Source organism: Ochotona princeps, chromosome 14 (assembly GCF_030435755.1).
Source record: "Ochotona princeps isolate mOchPri1 chromosome 14, mOchPri1.hap1, whole genome shotgun sequence".
Classification (NCBI taxonomy): domain Eukaryota; kingdom Metazoa; phylum Chordata; class Mammalia; order Lagomorpha; family Ochotonidae; genus Ochotona; species Ochotona princeps.
This window is the reverse complement of record NC_080845.1, coordinates 30,584,225-30,604,953: the sequence shown is the minus strand read 5'-3', so window position 1 is coordinate 30,604,953 and position 20,729 is coordinate 30,584,225. Positions and strand designations below refer to the sequence as shown.

General features: G+C 56.8%; 1 protein-coding gene across 2 annotated transcripts in view; it reads right to left on the bottom strand.

The window, feature by feature from the left end:
• Nucleotides 1-1,617: 1,617 nt before the first annotated feature.
• Nucleotides 1,618-20,729, bottom strand: part of PAX5 (paired box 5) — a 158,373-nt gene continuing 139,261 nt past the window's right edge. For both annotated transcript variants that reach the window (XM_004580976.3, XM_036496781.2), the window contains exons 9-10: nt 6,633-6,719; nt 1,618-2,279 (exon numbers count right to left, since the gene is read on the bottom strand). In XM_004580976.3, coding sequence (XP_004581033.1) covers nt 2,203-2,279; nt 6,633-6,719 — 164 coding nt within the window. In that variant the 3' untranslated portion in view covers nt 1,618-2,202. The remainder of the gene's footprint in view (nt 2,280-6,632; nt 6,720-20,729) is intronic.

The window sequence follows — 20,729 nt, the reverse complement described above, 5'->3', positions numbered from 1 at the left end:
CAGTGCAGGCTGCCTGTGGTGATGCAGCTGAAGGCCCCAGGCTGGTGTTTTCCAGTTGGCAGTCTTTGGAGCTCTCCTGCCCAGTCCCCAGGTGGGCCCGCGTGGAGGAGCCGAGCTGGTGAGAGTGGGTGTGTGGGAGACAGGAGATCCACGTGCATCCTGTGTGCTTGTGCTTCTGCCTGGCGGTCCGGGCACTCAGTGCTTGCCTACCTAACACAAGTTCCATCCGAGGACCAACAAAGCCTCAGAGGAGGAGGGCAAGGGCCAGAAGGAAATGGGAGAGGGGAAGGCCAAGTGGACTCGGTGAGGAAGGATGGGAGGAGGCCCAAGAGGCTCGGGCTGTAGACCTCAACACGGCCGGCCGCTTCCTACCAGGCAGAGGAGTCAGGCAGCATACCTTCTCCTCCCTGCCCTAGCAGGTGGAGGCTGCAGCCAGTTCTGGCTGTTTGGAAACTCCACCTTGCCAGGATCTTGTCTCCCCCAAAGAGAGCTAGACTAAGTCTTTGCCAAGACCTTTCTGATTTCCTCTGCCTCTGTATGCCATTTCCCTCTTGGCTGAGATGTTTGCAGACTCAGCACCTAACCCTGCAATGGCCCAGAAGTGCAGAGTCCACTCCAGGCAACTTCATCACAAGATAAGGAGAGAGTAGCCAGGGCCCCCTGCTCTATCCAGGCAGCTGAGACCCCACAGCAACACAGAGGTGAGGCTGAAATGTCCAGGATGGACTGTCTCCTCTGGCTCTCTGCCATACTTCTCCGTCTACCTAGTTACATGCAAACATGGGACAAATTGCCACAGGGGAAGTCAAGGCTGCACTCTAACCCAGGTTTGCAGGGACACATAGCCAGGCTGTTCTGAGTTGGTGAGAGAGAGACTGCAGGAAACAGGAGTCCCTCGGAGAAAACACAGTGGTACCTGGCACTCCCACTCCGGGTCTCCACCCTGTGTGCTGCCACCCCCACTGCCCCACCCAAGACGCCTTCCTCCCTCCCCCAAGTTTCTCCCAATGGCTTCCTCTGACCTCTCACCCCCACACTCAGCCATGACCCTGACTGCCGTGGCTCCTAGGATCAGTAAGTTACGTGAAATGAGTCGTCTGCCCCGACCCCAGCACCTCTGCACGCAGGCGCACACTGAGCTCAGAAGTGCTGGCTAACGGCAGTAGCTGCTTGTGGTCCTTGGCACAGAGGAATGTCCTGGCCAGCCATCGCCTGTGCTGTGTGGGTCAGGTTTGCCCAGAAGTCACTCGCTGGGGTCCTAGAGGTGGGTGGCACGTCCACAGTGATGGCCAAGGGGAGCTGAGTCTGGACATGCCCCAGTCCAGTCTGGCGGCTCTCGGGGAGTCGGGAACACCTTGGGTCCACCTTGGCCTGACATTCCAAGTCCCCATGCCACTTGTACTTGGCTATCGCCACCTCACTCTTGCTCAGCTGCCGAGGATGCTCCCAGACAGGCTCCCGGAGTCCTGTGCTCTGGAAAGGAGCCACTCAAGTCGCGCTGGGACCACGGAGAGGTGGAGGCAGAAGGCAGGGACTCTCTCCAAAGTGAAGTCGCCTTGCGGAGGGGCCTCAGGATCGGGGGGGAGGACAAGTCAGACCAAGGAGACCCTTAGTCAGGGCCTTAGGGAAAGAAGGAGGAGCAGGATGTTGGGACGGAGGCGGGCAGCAACAGTCTCAGGGCCAGCTCCAGGTCCCACCAGACCAGGGCAGCCAAGGCAGATGGGCTGCTTTGTGCACAGGCTCAAGGTGTCCTGGGTTCAGGATGCAGTCGTGGGCTGGGCGGGTCTGTTCGCTCGGTCCCTGGGCCTGCAGCACAGCAAGTGGGTATTTACACGGGGGCTGGTGAAGCAGCAGCAGCAGCAGGCTTGTCTGCCTGCCCAGACCCAGGGCCCCACGGGGAAGGACAGACAGACAGCGAGACAGCAGGGGAGGGGTGCTGGGCTGCGGGTGTTTCTAGAACAGTTTGGTAGTTGGCTGAGCCCCAGTCACTGTTGGGAGAAGTTTGCGGAAGCAGACAAGTGTCCTGAAGTCCAGGGACCCAGGAGTCCCTGGGAGGGGACGGGAAGGGTGGGGTCTTCAGGCGAGGGGGCTGTTGCAGGACCGTCTTGCGTGGCCCCTCTGGCTGTCATGGGTGGGAGCTGGGAGGCTCTGGCCCGCAATGAAATGTGTCAGAAGTGCTTGGTGCCCCCCGGGCTCCGAGGGTCAGTGGCGATCATAGGCAGTGGCAGCCGTAGGCGGGGCAGCTCCTCGGGCGGCTGCGCTGTAATAGTATGGGGAGCCTGGAGGAAGCAAAAGAGAGGCCGTTGAGACTGCGCCCAAGAGCTTCTGTCTAGTGCCTCCTTCTCTGTCTGCCGCTGCATCAGTCCCAGCCACCCTCCTGTAACACCCAACCTGCTCTCCTCACCACCCAGAGATGTCCAGCCCTGGGGGAGAGACGAATTCCTCGAAGTAGAGAGCAGCTAGGGCCCTGTCAGTGGATCCTAGGCCATGTGACTGCTGGGGGACCACAGGGGTGTTGCTGGGAGGGCATTATGACACAACGTGACAGCACCGCAGGGGCAGTCACGTTGCTTAATGTTCACCACCACCCTCTCAAGTAGGAACTACGGCTGTACCAGTTGCACAGATCAGGAAAATGAGGCCCAGAGAGGTGAGGACTCTGCCCAAGGCCACACAGCTGAGGGAGGTGGAGCAGAGGGGGATACAGAGTGGGGATGGCATCAAGTAGAGTAGGTGGGCATTGGCAGTGTCAGTCCTGTGTCCTGATGCTTGGGGCCATCCTGGCGGGCCTGGGCACAAGAGCAGGAAAATTACAGGGGCTGCCCCCTCCAAAGAGCCCCCCTCCCAAAAGGGCAAGAAATGGAAGCGGGAGCTCCCTAGAAGACTCTGGCCACTGCCTGCCCTCAGACCCTCCTCTTGTCCCGCCCAGGGCCGTACTGTCCAGTGGCCTCGGTGGGGTGGGTACCGTGGCGGGGGGAGCAGGGGGATCAGTGTGAGGGCTTACATTCACTGAGAGAAATGGAAACGCCACTTTACAAAGCACTCAGTCTTCTGGGACCCATTAGGCTCTTAGGTGGAATGAACTTGTCCTTTCTTCTGTCGTTTCTGCTCTCTATTGCACATGATCATCCACTGACCGCTGGACACAGTCATTCCCGCTTGCCCTCTCTAATCCCCTTTTGGCTTCCATTCTAATCCTAATTGACTTTCTTCCCACTGGCTGGTTGGTCAGGCCGGGGGTCCCTGGGCCTGGTCAACCTGGGGGAAGCCTCTGACGGTATAGGGCTGGATGTAGTAGAGTCACAGCTGCCCCTGGCTGGGCACACGCTGGGGAGGGCTGCGCTTAGTGTGGCAAGGAGCCCTCGGCCTTCATGGTGGCCATGGTTGGACCTCGTTTTGACTGTGTTTCTGCCAAGGGGGCTTCAGCCAGGCCAGCTGATGTGCTAGCAACAAGAGCATGAGTGTGTCTGTGTGTGCAGCAGGGCTCCCCACCCTGCACCCTTGGTTCCTGTGGACAGACAGGAGCCCTGAGGAGCCCCAGGATAGGTCTCTAGATCCATGCACTGACCCCCAGAGAAAGCAGAAATGACCAGGCTAGGTGTCCCTGGGCTGAATCCCTGTGGGACTCAGCTGACCCAGGTTCTGAAGGTACTGTGGGCACGGACAGGCTGGTGGTTGTAATTTGGCCTACAGCTCTCTGCAAGGCTGCAGTGGGCACATGCCTCACTCTTCTGCAGGCAAGTGGGGTCCCTGCTCACCAGGAGGGGGCAGGCTCTGGCATGAATATAGCTGCATGGGAGCTGCTCTCAGGTTGGCCCTGGGACAACCAAAGGCCTGCTGGAACTTCCCAGCTCACAGACCTGGGTAGCGCGCAGGGCTCACCTCTGTGCTGGTAAGCTGCTCCACAGCATGGAAGCACTTTCTGCGGCTGCAGAGCCGCCCATAATGTTGGCCCACTGGGAGCTGGGAGTCAGAACGCATCCTCCCAGTTTCCCTTGCTGCTAGGGCTCTTCACCATGTGACTGAGTGGGAAGGGAAGAATGTGAGACAGAGGCTGCAGGACTCTGCCCACAGGGAAAAGGTGACAGGCACCAGTCTAGGGAGGTGGCCACTGGACAGCCTTAACAAACTTATTTTCTGCTTCAGCCAGAGGGGATTCTGTTATTGGCAACCGGGGGTCTGATGGGTACATGCTCCTAGGGTGCCACAAGCCTTTGTCATCACATACAAGTGTGAGCAATAAAGGATTCCCGAGGGCTCCTTCTCCAGCCCTGAGCTCTGTTTTGGGACCAGCAGAGGGAGGGAAACCTGAACTGCAGAGCTGGTGTTGCCACCTGCATGCTGTATGACCGCAAGTGAGCACGTGAGCCGCTCTGAGCTCCGCTCTCCTCCTTTGTGCCACAGTGATGACTGTGACATACGCTCCCAGGAAACGAGGAGACAGCCCAGGCGAAGGCTCCTGTCCAGTGCTGGGGCAATCCACCCATGTTCCTTTATCAGAACGAACTTTGAATTCCGCTTCCTCCTCCTGTGCTCACTCTGTCCCCACCCCCATGGGCACTGACTTCCCACATAGCTGTTTGTGCTTGTACCTCCTGGGACAGAGCCTGCAGCTTCTCCATGGAAGGCACACAACCCAGGGCAACCGGATGCAGTGGCAGGATGAGCTGGACTTCTCTCCAGCTCGGGCAGCAAAGTCTCCGGCATGCCATCCCCCATCTCGTTGGGCACCTGGTTGCCCACATACCAGCTCCACCCCATGGGGAACCCTGGGCGGAGCTCCTCCTGGTACTCAAGACCCGCTCCCCCATCTGTGCCCACAGTCTCTTGAATTCGCGGGGCAAGGAGCTGAAGGCCATTGCAGACCCACAGGACACTGTGTGCATGGCCTTGTGCCGTTTGTGAGCTGGACTTCAGCCCCCTGCCTGTTACCTCTGGGCACTGCACAGTCAAACACGATGCCCCAGGGCCAATGCAGCCACCTCAGGGTCACATGACTCTCAGAAGGAAGCGCTCCTGCAGGCTGCTACACTGTGCGTCGCTAGTGCCACGTCCCAGCAGCACTGGCACCCTCATGGCATCCCTCATGGCACCAGGCATGTACACTTGTACCTGAGACCCAAGTCCAGGGAGGAACTCACAGGCTCAGGCCTCAAGACACCTGCCTTGCCCCACTGTCCTGGCTGCAACACCTTGGTCTGGGAGGAACTTGAATGGGTTGGCCCTGATTGCTGGTTCTTGGGCCTGACTTCTGGGCCAATTCAATGAGGTCGCTTATGGAAAAACATCAGGGACACGGGACTCTATGGCTCGATACTCAGAAATGATTTTGATCAGAGCCGAAATCTGAAGTCTGAGAAGAGGCTGACTCTGCAGCTTCAGGTAATCCGAGCCCACCTGTCGGGGGCAGAGGTCACCATCTCCCTCACACGGGGCCCCACAGCACTAACTGCCAATGTTCCCAATTTCATCCACAAGTTTTATGCGCCATACACCAACCAGCATTGGGCAGAGCCAGGTCCCAAGTGCACGGAGTCAACGATACCCAGACAAGCAGTGTCTGTGCCCAGGTGCCCACCTTAACCCTCTAGCCATGACTGAGACAGGGTTGGGGGCAGTAGGGATGGGAGGAGGGGGGCTGAGGCTGGGTACCCCGAGTTAGAAGATGCCAGGTGGTTGCTTTTCTGATAAAGTCTGTGTTTTTCAATCCTAAAATAATGAAGGACATAGGGAATTAGCAGGCTCTCACTTAAGGAAGCCTTGTTATGCTGGACAGGCAAGCCTGGGTGGCCTCCCAGGACCCTTCCGCCATTGACTGTTCAAGTGGAAGCTGCCAGTGAGAATGGGAGGGTGGGGGATGGAATGGGTGGTGCCCATGGGCTGGCTCCACCCTCCAGGAAGTGACTGACATCTGTGAACCCAGGATCCCTATTCCAATGTTCTAGAATGCCCAGCCCCATCTGGCATTCCACCTCTGGTTTTGTGTGAGTATATTTCACCAACACCAAAGGCTTTTCTGGGTCTTGTGGGAGTTGACTTAGCCCTGCCTGGTCTTTGGGATAGGCAGAATATGTTGACATTCACAGATGCAGTTGGTTGGCACCTGTCATAGACAGCCCATCAATCTGAGGCTGGAGCAGAGGCTGGGCAACAGTTGAGCACTGAGTGGCATCCATGGCAGACCTCTGAACAGCCACTAAGTTGGTCCCAGTAACGTCCACAGCAGACATCACTAATCAATCACACAGCCTGAGTTTTCTCCAGGCAGCCACTACCAATCCATCCAAATGGGCATCTTTCCTGCCTCTTTCAGATTTCTCACCTGAATAAGGACTGATTTCACGCTCAGGCCGACACTTGTCCCCACATGCCCCTGTTCCTCCTGATACCCTTTGCACTTTCTGTTTCCCTCTGTCATTGCCTCAGATCCACGAGACACCAGGAGCAGACACACACTGCCTTCACTTCCCCCCAAAGATCCCCAATTTCCATGCGTCAGGGACAAGTGCCCATCACCACCTGCCCCCAGCAACCAGACCCCAGGATGCCCAAGGAACCAGCTGGCGAGAAGGCATGTGTGGGCAGCTGTCAGCCCAGCCCAGGAGCCCCTTGGCACTGCTGCCAGTACTTACCGAGCAGTCCCGGGTTGGGGAACCTCCAGGAGTCGTTGTACGAGGAGTACTGAGGGTGGCTGTAGGGGCTCCCGGAAAACTCACTCCCTGCAGGGCCAGGGCAGGAGAGAGACAGAGACTGAACATTAAATCCACCTCCTTTCAGAAAAGCCCCAAGTCCCAGCAGCCTGAGTTGCAGGCAGCACTGGCCTCCCCCGTGAGCTGCGGGGACCCGTGGATGGCAGGTTGGGTTCACATCCTTCATCAAGCGGGGGCTGTCATCGGCTCTGCCTACATTTCCCCACCAAAACCCTGTATATCATACTCATACCCTGGTGCCCCCATGCATGTGGGGTCTTCTGTGGGGTGTTGGCCCATTTCATAGGTGAGAAAACTGGTGCTCAGGCTCTCTCACAAAGTGGGCCTTAACACACACAGCCAAGCCCAAAGACGCAGGTGCTCCCCAGTGGCTCTGACCAGAGAAGCCAGAGTGAGCTCAGCTCCAGTCTTGCCCTGTGCACTGTGAATCCAGCAGGGTGAGGATATGAGCCATACAACCAGGCAGTCTTCCTGGAAGGGAAGGTGGCACGGGTTTGACATGAAGGGACACAAGCCATGGGGTGGGACACAAATGAGGGAGTGGAATGAGGTCTTTCAGGGAGTTGGGGAAGGGGCTGATATGATAGACCTTGCACATGCTCACGCAGGAACCATGAAGGCTACCAGGGGTAGGGTCATTCCCTGAGTGGGGCTGCCTGCCCTTGGCACCTGCTGGACACTCCCTGAAGCTCCAGCAGGGCCCCATCCTCATCAGCCGGGACAGAAGAGCATGTTCAGAATTCCATATTTCACTCCTTTGCTGTCCTGGACCTGCAGTAGGTGTGGCCTGGCCTGTCTGTCCCCACTGCCCTCTCAGCACCACTCCAAGGGTTGGCAGCTTCCTTGCAGAGGCCAGGCTCGGGTCCTGCCTCCAGGCTGCATCCCCAGTGCCCATTGGCAATATGTACACAAAGGCCTGGGAGCCAGGCATGCAAGACTGACCACCCAGGGGTCTGCAGCACCTGCACCCTCCCCACCCTGGGAGGGGACAGCCCTGGGAGGGCCCCCTGAGGTCCCAGGCAGACCTCCACTGCTCTCCACAGGCCTGCATAGCATCTTCTGGGCTCTTCCAGAAGGGAGGCAACCAGAACCAGCTGCATCCCCAACGATGCTCTCTCTAGTGGCAAACGCCCAGAGAATGGACCACAAAGCTAGGCTGGGCATGGCCAGCTGGGGGTAGGAACAATGAGGTTGGACCTGCTCCTACCCTGGACTCTGCCAGCATCCTCCCACCTCCACAAGCAACCGCGGGCCAGTGGAATGCACTTGCGCGCGCGCACACACACACGTGCTGCTCCTTCTCGGGCCTCTCTGGGGGCCACTCCCAGCCTGACAGGCTGAGCCTTCCAATTCTCTGTTTTTCATGCCTCAGTGGTCAGGGTGTCAGGCTCTGGCGTACAGAGGGAGCGCACAGTGACAGTGCAGCCCCGTGGCAGCCCAGCCTCTGCATATCCATCAGCGCTGTGCACCTCCTCCAGGGCAGGGTTGGGGGTGGCCTGGAGAGAGGGGACAGCCTCCTACCCACCTTCCCTCCTGTGCGGTGGGTGCTGTGGGCCGCCCCGTCAGAGGCACTTCCTGACAGCGCAGGGCTGGGGTTCTGGGCTAGCGTAGCAAAGGCCAGCCCCATGGCTCCTTCTGGTGATACTGCTGCTGCCAGGCCAGACCAGGCAAGGCCAGGTGCTGAGGCCTCCTCTTCCAGAAAGGCCCCTTGGTCTGCAACACCCACTTCTTCTAATAAGTGCAAGTCTTAGGTCCATCTTGCTGGAGGTAAGTAGTCAGACAACTGTACACACATCCTCCACGCCCAGATTGGCACTGGCTGCCAGAAACTCCCGCCGCTTCCTCAGGAGAGCGAATCTAAGTCAGGGCTGCCCATCATCCTCAACTCTGTCCCCCAGCCTTACAGCCCCGAGGACTCAGATGCCCCCTTCTATGGGAAGCCCTCCCTCCTGCACCTACCCCACAGCACCAGATTGGTCAGATGCCACCTCCACCCACCAGCTGAAGATCTGTTCCCCAGCAGACTGTGGCGCCCCCTGGCTGCTCCTGCACTGCAATGCAACCCTTCCCCACCTCCACCACCGAGCAGTCCACCTGGTTTTCACCCTCTTAGCGGCTCAGCCCTTCTCTACACCACCTGCTCTGGGAGCATCTTTCAGACCATCACATTTTCAAGGAAACCCCTTCCACCACCACCTCCCTCGCTCCGGTTTTCGCAGCCTTCCAAAGAGCTGAGCACATGTGTGCCTCCCTCTCCTTAGTTCTCTGCCTCTCCCACTCCAGGCATGAGCTGGTGTCTCTTTCCCAATCTCCTGGCATCCGGCAGGCACAGATAGCTACTCCCTGAATGAATGAGTTGAGTGAGTGAATGAATGATGGGGAATGCTTCCAGAGCATACTACTCCAGCCTGGGTGAAGGCCAGTACTCCTAGCGTTAGTACCCACTGCTGGGTATACTGAGCACATGGCCAGAGCTGGGCTGGGATAAAGCCAGAAGAACTCAACCCAGGTCTCCCATGTGGGTGGCAGGAGCCCAATCGCCCAAGCCACCCCTGATGCCACCAGGAAGCTGGAGTCAGCAGCCAGGCCCTGGGCTATCAGACCTAGGCATCCTTATAAGGGAGGGAGGTGTCTGAACCACTAGATTCAGCACTTGCGCCAGATGAGTTTCCCCTGGTGCAATACATTTTGCACTCCAGGCACAGTGCTTTTGCCACTTGCATGGCCCATGAACTTTCTGAAGTCGCCTGTAAGAGCAGGAAATCTCTCACAAGGCTCAACCTGGGTGTCAGCTCAGGCCAAGGCAGCTGCCACTCAGGGGGCTCCCCCACCTGGCATGTTTCTCAATGCCAGCCTGTGGCACTCAGGGCATTGGTGGATGTCAACCTCAAAAAGCTCTTTCACCAGACAAACACCTGCTGTAAACCCCTCTACCCTCAGCTCTGCCAGCATCCTCCCACCTCCACAAGCAGCCCCGGGCAGAGCACACACACCTGGAGCAAGCAGGCCTGCAGAGGCCAGGCCAGGACAGGGGTGGGGCACACCATGTGGTTGTATGGGGACAAGAGCAGGTGCCCGGGCATGGGCATTCCTGGGGTAATCCTGAGCAGCACGTGCCTGGGTTCCCTCTGCAGAGATCCCTCAACATGGGCACAGGCCTGGTGAAGCAGCTGCATCACAGGGTGAGTGGGGGGGTCAACAAACTCCTGGAAGAACAAAGTTACCCTCACCCCATGCCACGGGCCCTGGGACGTCGGGAAGACAGGGGAGAGGATGGACAGTGCCTTCCCAAAGGAGTGGATCTGATCCTGAGAGTCATTTTATAGTTTGTGCTGAGTTCTTGCAGGAAGGGAAGCCCAGGGTTTGGGTTAGGGTAGCGTGGAGAGGGTTACAGTGCTGTGTGCCAGAAAATGGAAGGGGATTGTGGGGTTGCTTGAAGTGAGGAAGTGAGAGAGAGAAGATGCAAATGGCTCATGGCTGGTTGGTGTGTATGAAACGTGAAAAGAGCATGCATGCAGCCCCATGCCACATGGGCTACCTTGGGGGCTGGTGCTACCCTGCCTTTGCCCATGCACCTAGTGGGGCTAGCCACAACTTGTCAGCACCCTGGACCCTGCCTGAGCCACCAGGATGCATGGGAGCTGTGGGAGGGGGAGCCAATGGCTAGCAGGTACAGACACCCCACCGAGGGCTCTGCAGTGTTCCACTACTTGGCAAAGCAAGGTGTCATTGCACCTGATTTTGGTTTCTGGACACTGGGAGATTCTAGCCAGCAGTGGGCATTAGCTGAACAAGGTAAGGGGCAGGCATGGCCAGAGGAGGCCAGTGCATGAAAAAGGACAGGTGGGTAGTCTGGAGAGAGGGGTACCAGGGCATACAGGACTAGGTCCCCAGTCCTCGGCTGTAACCAGCAGGACTGAGCTCACAGGTCCTGGCCAGTCACACCCATGGCGTGCCCCACCCTCCCCTCTGGCCCAGAGCCTCCTATCCCTGTGAGCAAGACAGAACACAGTCAGGCTCTGCTGCCTGCAGACTGTATGGTGGGCAGACTTTTTTCACCTCAGTCTCCTCATCTGGAAAATGGGTGAGCTTGAGCATGTGGAGAAAAATGAGAGGTACTGGCAATTATGACGATCGCTTCTGCCCCTGTGTGGTCTGGCAATAAATCTTCATTGATTCTAGAGAAAGCTAAACTCAGAAACTGCTCCCCCCAAGCCCTCGGACCCTAGCTCCTCGTTTCTTAGATCCTGGGGCAGCAAGTAGAAGAAAGAGAAAGGAAAGAACACGGGGTTGCAGAAATGTCAGAGCCAGAAGCAACCTCACAGCCCATCACATGCAACTCTGTTTATAGACTGGGAAACTGCGAGACTGAGAAGGGAGGCAGGTGGCAGAGAAGAGACTCCTGGAGTCCCCGGAGACCGGAGGCCGGGAGACTGAGAGGCAGCACTGGCGGGATGGGGGCCTTGGAGCGCAGAAAAGGAGGAAGAGTAAGGTCCAAGGAACCAGGCTTCTCATGGGGCTGAAGGACTGCTGACCGCTACCCTCATGCCCAACCAACCCTCAGTCTCTCTCCCTTCCCTGAGCTGGTGGGACCCAGAGCCATGGCTCCCACCTTCGGCGTGCAGATTGAGCTGGGGGTGAGCCACACCCTTCTGAGCTCCCTCTGGCAGAGTCAGGAGCAGTGTCAGGACTGGGATGAAAACAGAGCTTTGTCATCCCCCGCATCTCCCTGGGTCCAAGGCCACAGGGCAGGTGGGGACAGAGCCTGGCTTCTGTCCATGCCAAGGGGACAGCTCGTTAGCAGGACACAGAGTCTGGAGGACGTTTATGGTGAGCACAAGGGACCCGCTGCCTTCCACGCTGGCATGGTCCACGCTTGCTGGTGGTGGCCTTGGCATCGCTAGTTTGGTCTTCCATGTGTCTCCTCGCATGTATCAACACATTATCCTCCCAGTACCTGGGCCTGTGTGGCACCCACTGAAGTCCATTGTGTGTGTTCACAAGCCTTTTTTCTTTGGTTGTCAAATGTTCTTAGATGGAAATGCACAATTTTGGAGTGGACTTGTGCTACACTCTGACAACCGTGTGAGCCCTTACAGATACCCAGAACATCATGAAGTTCCCTCCTACCCCACCAGGGGCCCCCACGTCAGGCTAACCTGACCATCTGGGGATCTAGTTGAGTCCCTAGCCCCGTCACAGACAAAGCCTCCAACTAATAGCTGGAAGTTCTCAAAGCTACAGAGCGTGTGTTCTCTGCTTAGAGTCCTAGGAGAAAGCAGGGTTTGAATCATTTAGTGTAAAAGTGGGTTTCCCTAAACAGCACTGCCTCCCAGATGTGGATATTGAAAACCCAACGGGGCAGCCAGGATGTTCTGGTTAAAAGACAACGCCTACAAGAGCAATGGTCAATGGCGACAAAGCGCATGTAGGCAGTGGGCTCTTCGTTTTCCGCTGCAGGCTCCAAGGTGGCAAGAAGTCCAAGTTTCCTCAAACTCTCACAAGTGACAGGTAAACGGCTCAGTGTAGCTCTTAATTAACCCAAAACGACACCTGCCAGATGACAGGGATTTGCCGCACGCACCAGGGGCCGACCCCAGCTGCAGATGGCGGCTCCCGCCTCTGCTTGAGACCTTGGCCGACGTTGATTAACATATGGAAAGTCATTCAAAGTGACTTCCCGGCCAAGTTCCATGTCTCAAGGATGCGGACCGGGGCTCTGAGAGGGAGAAGCAGAAGGGTGGATCTGAGACTTCCCCGTGGCTCTTTTCTCCATGGCACTGTGCAACTGAGCGAGCGGCACAGGGTGGTCCAGGGAGCAGCAGGGACACAGCTAGCTGTGACGGGCACAGCTAGCCCTTCTTGAGTACACACACTTGCACACATGACTAACATGCACACAGGTATGCACACTTGTACATGCATGTGTATAATACTACATAAAACATGTGAGGGGGCTTCACAAAGCCCATGGAAAATGCATGATGTGCGAAAACGGCAGGACTTTAGATTTTTCCACCATAATGAAACTGCAGTTCAACTGCATTTTGCATGAGCTTTTTGAGGTATTCCTTTACATGTGTGTCAAGGGTGCATATGTATACATGTGTGCACATGTGTGCACGTTTATGTATGCACATGTGTGAGTGCACGTGTGCATGTGTGGGCACACGCTTGTGTTTACATGTACACACACATATACTACCTAGATTCTGAGCTCTGACAGGGCACCTCCCAAGAGACCCCGAGCTAGTCCCTTGTCATCAGGCCTAGTCTTCTCATCTCTAAAAGTGATGAGCGTGGTCAAGATTCGAATAAGTGGCCTCCCAGGCCTTCCCTCTGCTGTCCATGAATGCCCACCCTGTAGCCCAGCCCCTCGGAAGGCCAAGGCTCCTCACACGCCCTCCCTCCACAGCCAGACCTCCCGGGCTCCCAAGGGCATGACGAAAACCTGAGCTTGGGAAAGGTCGGCCTTGTCAACCCGACAGCCCCGCATGCCGGCCATCGATCCGCAGCCGGGAAAACCTCTTCCCCGGCAGCACGGGAGACCTTCAGAAAGGCAGAGGGAAGAGAAAAACGCAGAGAGAGGGTGGGCATAGGGGAGAGGGAGCCGAGCACTGTGGACTGCACAGCTGAGTGGCAGTGCTCGTGAGGGGTGGAGTGGGGAGCACAGGGATGCTGGACCAGGGCAGGGCTGAGCTCGGGACCTCTTGGGGGACAGTGGGGCAGTCTTGCCTGGCCTCAGTGAAAAAGAGGTCCTTGAGCCCACCAACTGCTGTCCACCACTCCAAAGACCCAATAGAAGGAACCTTCCAGTCACTCTAAACGGAGGGAACCCCCATGTGCTGGTGTCCCCATGGGCCTCCCCTCAGTGGAAGGCAAGGCCGGGGTGCTTGGGCCACATGGGCTGGGCAGTAAAGCAGGGTGTGTCTTGAGTTCCAGGACAGACAACTGAGGCCAGCCTAGCTCCTGGGGTGGACTCCCCTGCTTCTTCCTAGGCCCCTGGCTCTTTTGGGTCATGGGATATGCCGTGCTGTGCAATGGCGCATTTTGAGCAGTTCTGGTCCAGTGTTAATCTGCTCTCCAGTTGGGGTCAGACCCCAGACTCTGCCCACCCGCCACATCCAAGCAGTCGGCAAGGCCATGTGCAGGCCACTCTTTGCAGCCTCCCCGGGGTGCACAACACCTGAATTACTTGGACAGAGTCAGGGCCGGGGCAGGGAGGCACAGGTCCCAGGTCCTGCAGAGGCTTCTGCAAACATTGTGGGGGGGCAGGAGCCTAACTGGGGGCAATCAAGGTCCTTCAGGGTCTACCCCATGACCCGATCTCCCTTCCTGCTGTTAATTCTGCAGCTCCTCTTCCCAGAGAAGACCAAAGCCTGACCACCTGTGACTGTCAGATCCCCACAGGCCCTGCTGCGTGCAGTGTGCCCACCAGGTATCCCATGAGCTGGCCCCTCCCAGAGCCGGGACAGGTGCAGGCGATGAGGTCCAGAACAGGGAGACGTCAGGCCTGGATTCTAGGGGCAGAGAGAACAGGGCACAACCCACAGATGAGAGAGGGAGGCTGCTGGCTGCAGTCCCCCTGGCTGGGTATTCTCCCAGGCTGGAGCAGACCTCCCTGCCATAGAACTCCAGAATCACTCCACAAGAACGTGACAGTAAATAATTCAAACACAGAAAATAAGTCAGTGTAATACTTTTAAAAGGAAGAGGTTAAAAAAAAAAAGACTACTGCAATTACAGCTCAGCAAAGAGCAGGATGAGACTAGAGTTGGGCTGGGAAGACAGGAAGGAAGATTTGGGGTTTTCCTCTTAGTGCCTTTTCTTGACATCCACTCAGCCACTGGAATCTGGAAGACCCGCATGTGTTGTGGCAGGCCCCCACCCTGAGGCTGGACGTGCCGGATCCCGGGCACTGCAGGGATCAGCTTGTTCTGTGCTTCTGGAAGAATCCAAACTCCAGACTGACATTCTCCTGGACTACCACATGTCCATGTGCCCGAGAGCCACAGCACGCTTTCTGACGTGGCAGCATCACAACCAGTGGCTGCCAAGGTGGTGCACAGCACAAAGTAGCATTTCCCACCCAGCATTGAAGGTGCCTCCCTGACCTCTTCCAGGAAATCCGGGAAAGACCTCAATCACATCTCTTCTGACTTGGATTCCTGCACGCAGGTGATAGGCTCTAGTGATTCAGTCACCCCAGTGTCTACCGGGTCCCCAGTGGTCTCACTCAGTAGAACCAACCCAGGCCTCCATCCAAAGGAACTCCCTGTGCCAAAGGGGATTTTTGACTCCCCAGCTAGAGATGTGGGTGCAGGTGAGGATGGACAAGGCAGATTTAGAGGCGGGAGGGGAACATGGAAATGCATTCTGCCCTGAGTATCCAGGAAGGTTTCCTGAGGAAGATGACTACAGTTTGGGCCTTAAAGGGCATTCAAGCTTCACCAGCACGTGTGTTACCATCTACCACCTGCCAGCTGCACTCCAAAGATTGAAAATGCACTGCCCCCTTGTCCAAGCAGAGAATCCTCAGTTCCAAGCCAGAGGCCATTTCAGCAGGATGCAGTGCGTCCTGATACAGATCAACCCCTCTCTTCTGATGTCCACCTGCTCATGTGGGACACCAACTGATAAACCCCAACTCCGAAAGCTCCAGCCAGCACTGCGGACGATGTCAGTGGATTTCAACAGCTGGGTGCTAAGTTCTTGCGTGGGTACTGGGAGCCAGCAGTGGCTGTCACCATGTGTATCCTGGGGGAACTCCTAGGCTGGGAGCCAGCAGAGTCTGGTCCTACCTTTGATCTGGGAGCCAAGAGCCTCATCTAGGTCTCCCATACGGGTGCAGGGACCCAAGGACTTGAGGTTTCCTCTGCTGCTTTCCCAGGGCATAAGCAAGGAGTGGGAGTGGATGTGGAACAGCAGGGACATGAACCAGCACCCATATAGAATGCTGGAGCCACAGACAGATAATTGGCTTGCTATGCCACTGCACTGGTTGGCTGCAGTCACTTAGCTGAGTGGCCTTGGAGTTCCTGTGTACAGTGTGACTGTTACAGCCTGCACAGGACTAAGCAATCCTGACATGTATCAAGGTCTGCTAGGGTAACAAACTGCTAGAGAAACACGAGGGTGTTGGCTGCCCAGCTCAATCCTCAGGACACAGCACACACTTTGCTGAAACAATAAAGCTGGGATGGTGGACCAGGGCTTGTTTATGATAATAATAATAATAAATTCATTATTATTATATATTTCCAGAGATTGGTCAGCAAGCATCTAAAGTTCTGGCTTGCAAGGGAAGCCTCATTTTAGCGGTCAGGACCCCTCACCTCATTCTGTCTCTGTGGTTTTGGGCATATCTCATCTAGTTTCAACTTGTCCTCAGTTTTCTCAAATGGACTGTGGCAGGTGGGAGGCAGACATGACTGGTTCAAGAGATGAGCAGAACCGCGCATTCTCATCATGTCCTAGGAAGCCCTTTTGTGGGTGCATGGACAATTTCTACCCAGGGTGACCGCTAAGATGAAGCCCCCAACCTTAACCATGTCGACCCCCTCCAGCCCCGATCATCTCAAGACTCTCTTCGGCGGGGGTGGGGAGTGGGAGTCTGCTGGGACTTCTCTTGGCCCAAAGCCACCTTCCTTCCTTGCCCGTGACCTTGGCCTGTCCCTCCAGCAGCCAGGGGTGGGCCTCTCCCTCCCCCACTCAGCGGGCCTGCGCTGAGGCCTCACGTCCCAGCACTGACTAATGAGACAGAGGCGAAGGTGTCACACCTTGCTGGGAAGTCGCAGTGCTAGTCCCGACCTGCACTGCCTGCCATCAAATTTTAATGCTGTTGCTGACATATTTATGGAGCGTCTCACCGAGTGTTGGTGAGCAGACCAGACAAGATTTACCTCCGCAATTACGGCTGCGTTGCGTGCACTTGGCTCTGTGTGTGAGCCGGGAGCTGGGCCATCCTGACTGCTACCCGCCCCCAGCCCCATGGCGCCCCAGGAAGGCACTCAATTCTGCACACACCTGTCCTGCCCCCAGCCAGCAGGACCTGGGGCTGGGGGCAGCAGTGGAGATGAATCAGACACGGTCCCTGCCCACGGAGCGCCCGCAGTCGGCAGGAGTGGGCAGCATACACATAAATTAGCTGCCTCCTGGGTGGCCAGCCAGGCACTGGTGTGCTGGCCACAAAAGGCTGGAGCGGAGGCAGGCATGGGAGCACCATCTCTCCTATCAAAGTCGAGGTCAGGATGTGGATGCTGAAGCTGGGGGCTCTGTGGGGGACCGTACAGGGGCCACATTCCCGCCCCCACCCTGGAGGAACTCCTGGGTTCCCTCCCCCCACCACCCACTGGCCTCAGGGACCCAGGGATCCCCTTTCATTCAGTGCCTGCACCCCTTAAGGCTTCTCCCTCCCAAGGCCAACTGGGAGTGGGGTGCCACCTCCAACGCCTCTCCATGCCCACCGGTCCTTCTCTCTCACATGGTCCCACTCGGGGCCAATAGTTGTTACAGTTTACTGAACTTTAACATCACCTGGGGTAGAGGTGGGGGGTTCAAACAATCCACACAGGGGCAGGTATCTGTGCCACCTGTTAGGATGGCCACTTCCCACATCCGAGTGACCAGGGTCAGTAGCTGTTTCTGGCAGCTTCCTGTTAACACGGGTCTGAGAGACAGTGAGTGGTGCTAGACTAAGTTGTTGGGTTCCTACCCAAACTCCCTTCCCGACCCCCAACCCGAACACGTGGGAGACTTGGATGGAATTCTCTGTTCCCAGACTTGTCAATTGCCATTTCAGGCATCTTGGGGAGAAAATTAGCAGAAGAAAGATTATATCATGACCTTCATCAAAGGCCGGTCCACACATCAGGATCTGCCAAAACTGCCACAGTGATTCTGTGGTTCAGGCACACACTGAGACTCAGAGTGTGCAGGGCCTGCAGAATCCCCGCCCCCAGCTTCATATTGAACTCACTGCACCTGTGTGGGCCCTGGCAGGTGGCCACCTGAGACCCTGCACAGCGATGGTGGAGGTGTGCTGACCCACACCGGCATCTCTCCATACTCAGGGCACTGTAGCATGGAGCTCCTGAAAAGGTTAAGTGGTGTAGACGGACCCTGGCCAGGCTGCAGGGCAGCTGCCACCGCTGATGTACAAGGAATGTGCTAGGGGTGAGGAGGGAGGTAGGACTTCTCCTAGGGATGGTCCTCACACCTCTCTGGCTGGACAGGGAGGCAGGGTCCCATCTCTGCCAGACACAGCCCTAGACTCGATTTCCCCAGGAGCACAGGGAGTGGGCAGCCCTGAGGGAAGCTGGACTGGCAGGCAGTTATCTTTTTTAAAAAAAAGATTCATTTTATTTTTTATTGGAAAGTCAGATATACAGAGAGAAGGAGAGACAGAGAGGAAGATCTTCTGTCCATTGATTCACTCCCCAAGTGACTGCAATGGCTGGAGCTAAGACGATCCAAAGCCAGGAGCCCGGAACCCAGAGCCTCTTCCAGGTCTCCCACACTGGTGCTGGGTCCCAAGGCTTTGGGCTGTCCTTGACTGCTTTCCCAGGCCACAAGCAGAGAACTGGAGGGAAGCGGGGCAACTGGGATTAGAACCGGTGCCCATATGGGATCCCAGCGCATGCAAGGCGAGGACTTTAGCCACTAGGCTACCACACTGGATCCAGCTATGTTTTCTTAAATTCACCAGCCAGTTCCTCTTCCCGGTCACCTGTGAGCAACCCACAGGTGGGCGAGGAGAGGACCACTTGGGGAGAGGTGAACAAGTGGGAGCGTCCCCTGAGGGTGCTAGGAGACCTGGCAGATGCTCCATTTGCCCATTCACCCATCACTGCGGACCGAGGACTGTCTCCCACACTCTGGAATGGACCAAAGTCCCTGCCCTCAGAGAGCTGATGTTCTAGCTGTGCAGGTGGACAATGGGGGAGCCAAGAGATAAGTGCTCCCAGTGTACCAGGCAGCACGCTGAAAAGGGACACACATTATGGAGGACACAGGAAGAAAGGGTGGTAGTGAGGAAATCACAAAGATGTGATATCTGAACACAAAGCAAAAGAAGCAAGCCTGTGCTGTGAACCTGGGGGCAGAACACTCCGCAGGCCTGAGCAGAAACAGCAGAGGCCCTGAGCTTGCAGTGCGGGTGGGAAGGTGGGTGGGAGACCAAGGTCCTTCACGGTTCTGGGATCCTGCTCTCCAGCCAGAGGGAGCAGCTCAGGAGGGAAGTGAGGGAAGGGGAGATGCCGTAAGGATCTTGACCCCTACTCCAAGCAAACAAAGGAAGGACATGGCCTGATTCAGAAAATGACCGGATTCAAGTTCACTCTGGCTGCTAAGTCAAGCACAAACAGGACGGGGCAAGGGCAACCGTGGGGAGACTGGTGGAGCAGTGGCTGCAGGTACCTACTGAAAGGCCAGCCTGGAGCAACTGTTGGGTCTGGTTAGACACCTGCCTTCCACTCCCAGTTCCTGTTTCTGATTAGGCTCCCTGCAAATACAGACCCTGGGGGCAGCAGAGATGGACTTCCTGTCACCCATGGAGGAGTTGTTGATTGAGCTCATGGCTCCAGGATTTGCCTGGCCCAGTCCCAGCCACAGTAGGTATCTATCTGGTGGAGTGAACCAAAAAGAGATAGATGCACTCACAGAATGGACACCTCTGGCCAGTTGGAGCCTAATGCCACAAGGTTAGCAAGGGTCAGGTCATGTGACCCTAAGGATGGTCAGATGGCCAAAGTCGAGGACAGTCATGGGGTGAGGCCCTGTGTGGGCTGCTGTGTGAAAGGAAAATTGCCTGGATTTCTAGCCCTGCCTGTCCACAGCCTTGCATCCTGCAGAGCCTATAACAACAGCAGCACCTGCAGGATGTGGAGAGGAGAGAGCACGAGTGTGGGGACTGTGGGTAAACCGAGGAAAGACTGGGTGAGGCTGGCGGGGATGCGGGGATGAGAGTGGCACCTCCCACTCTACACAGGGGAACACAAAGGGGCGACGCACCCAGACTCTCCACTAGGGGGAGCCCTGGTAACTCTTCCTCTTACAGAAAGACAGTTGGCAAGTGCCAACCCCATCTCGGCCAGGGGACTGTCACACACTAGGGGAGACCAAGGTCCTTCACGGTTCTGGGGTCCTGCTCTCCAAAAGCTGTTTCCCAAAGAGCAGCCTGTCTGAGAGTGGGGTCCCAGGAGCCCTAAGGTTCCTGGGTCTCACACCAGGGACTCCAACAACCATGTGGGAAAGCAGAGCAATCCCTGGCTCAGGCTGGCAGGCCTGGCTGTGCCCTGCATCTGTGTACCCTGGGTTCCTGTATGGGCTCCCTGGTGGAGCCTCTACCCTGTTCCAGGCTCTGGGCTGGGTGCTGAGTGGGCCTGTGCTATATTAGCAGCTTGGGGATCACACGCCTTCCTCCTATCCCTCGAAAGAACCAGAAGCCAGCTGGGGATTTTGAATTTCTCACTCACCTCATCATGTATCTGGGAGTTAAAAAGACCCAGTCAGATGCCCTTAAAACAGATGCCGGGGCAAGGCGGCCAGGTAGGGATGGGCAGGTTGCTCATTGCACAAGAACCACCAGCTGCCGGGGCAAGCTTGGACTGAGATCCAGTCTGCTTACTACACGCCGGACCCTGAACCCTAGCCTGGCTCTCCAACTGCTTAGGAGCAGGGAGGAGTGAAGTCCAGAGAAACAGTCTGGAGGGAGACCTTGGAAGAAACTTCTAGATGAGCCCTGTGGTACCGGCTACCTGCAGTAGCTGCTTTCCTCTGCTGCCTGAACCAACATAAGAACCTCAGAGTTCCCAGAGGCAGGAGCCCTCAGGCCCACCTGGTGTTCTCCTTTCTGCCACACGTGCTGAGTGCTACGGGTGTGCCCATCTGTAAGGTGGCACCCTTGAAGAAACTGAGCCCCATTCAGCAGCTTGCGCTGGGAGGCACTGCCAGGAGGAGGCAGTATTTGGTGCCCAGAGCCCTGTCTTTTGTCTTGTCTCAAGGACTTCGGAGTCAGTG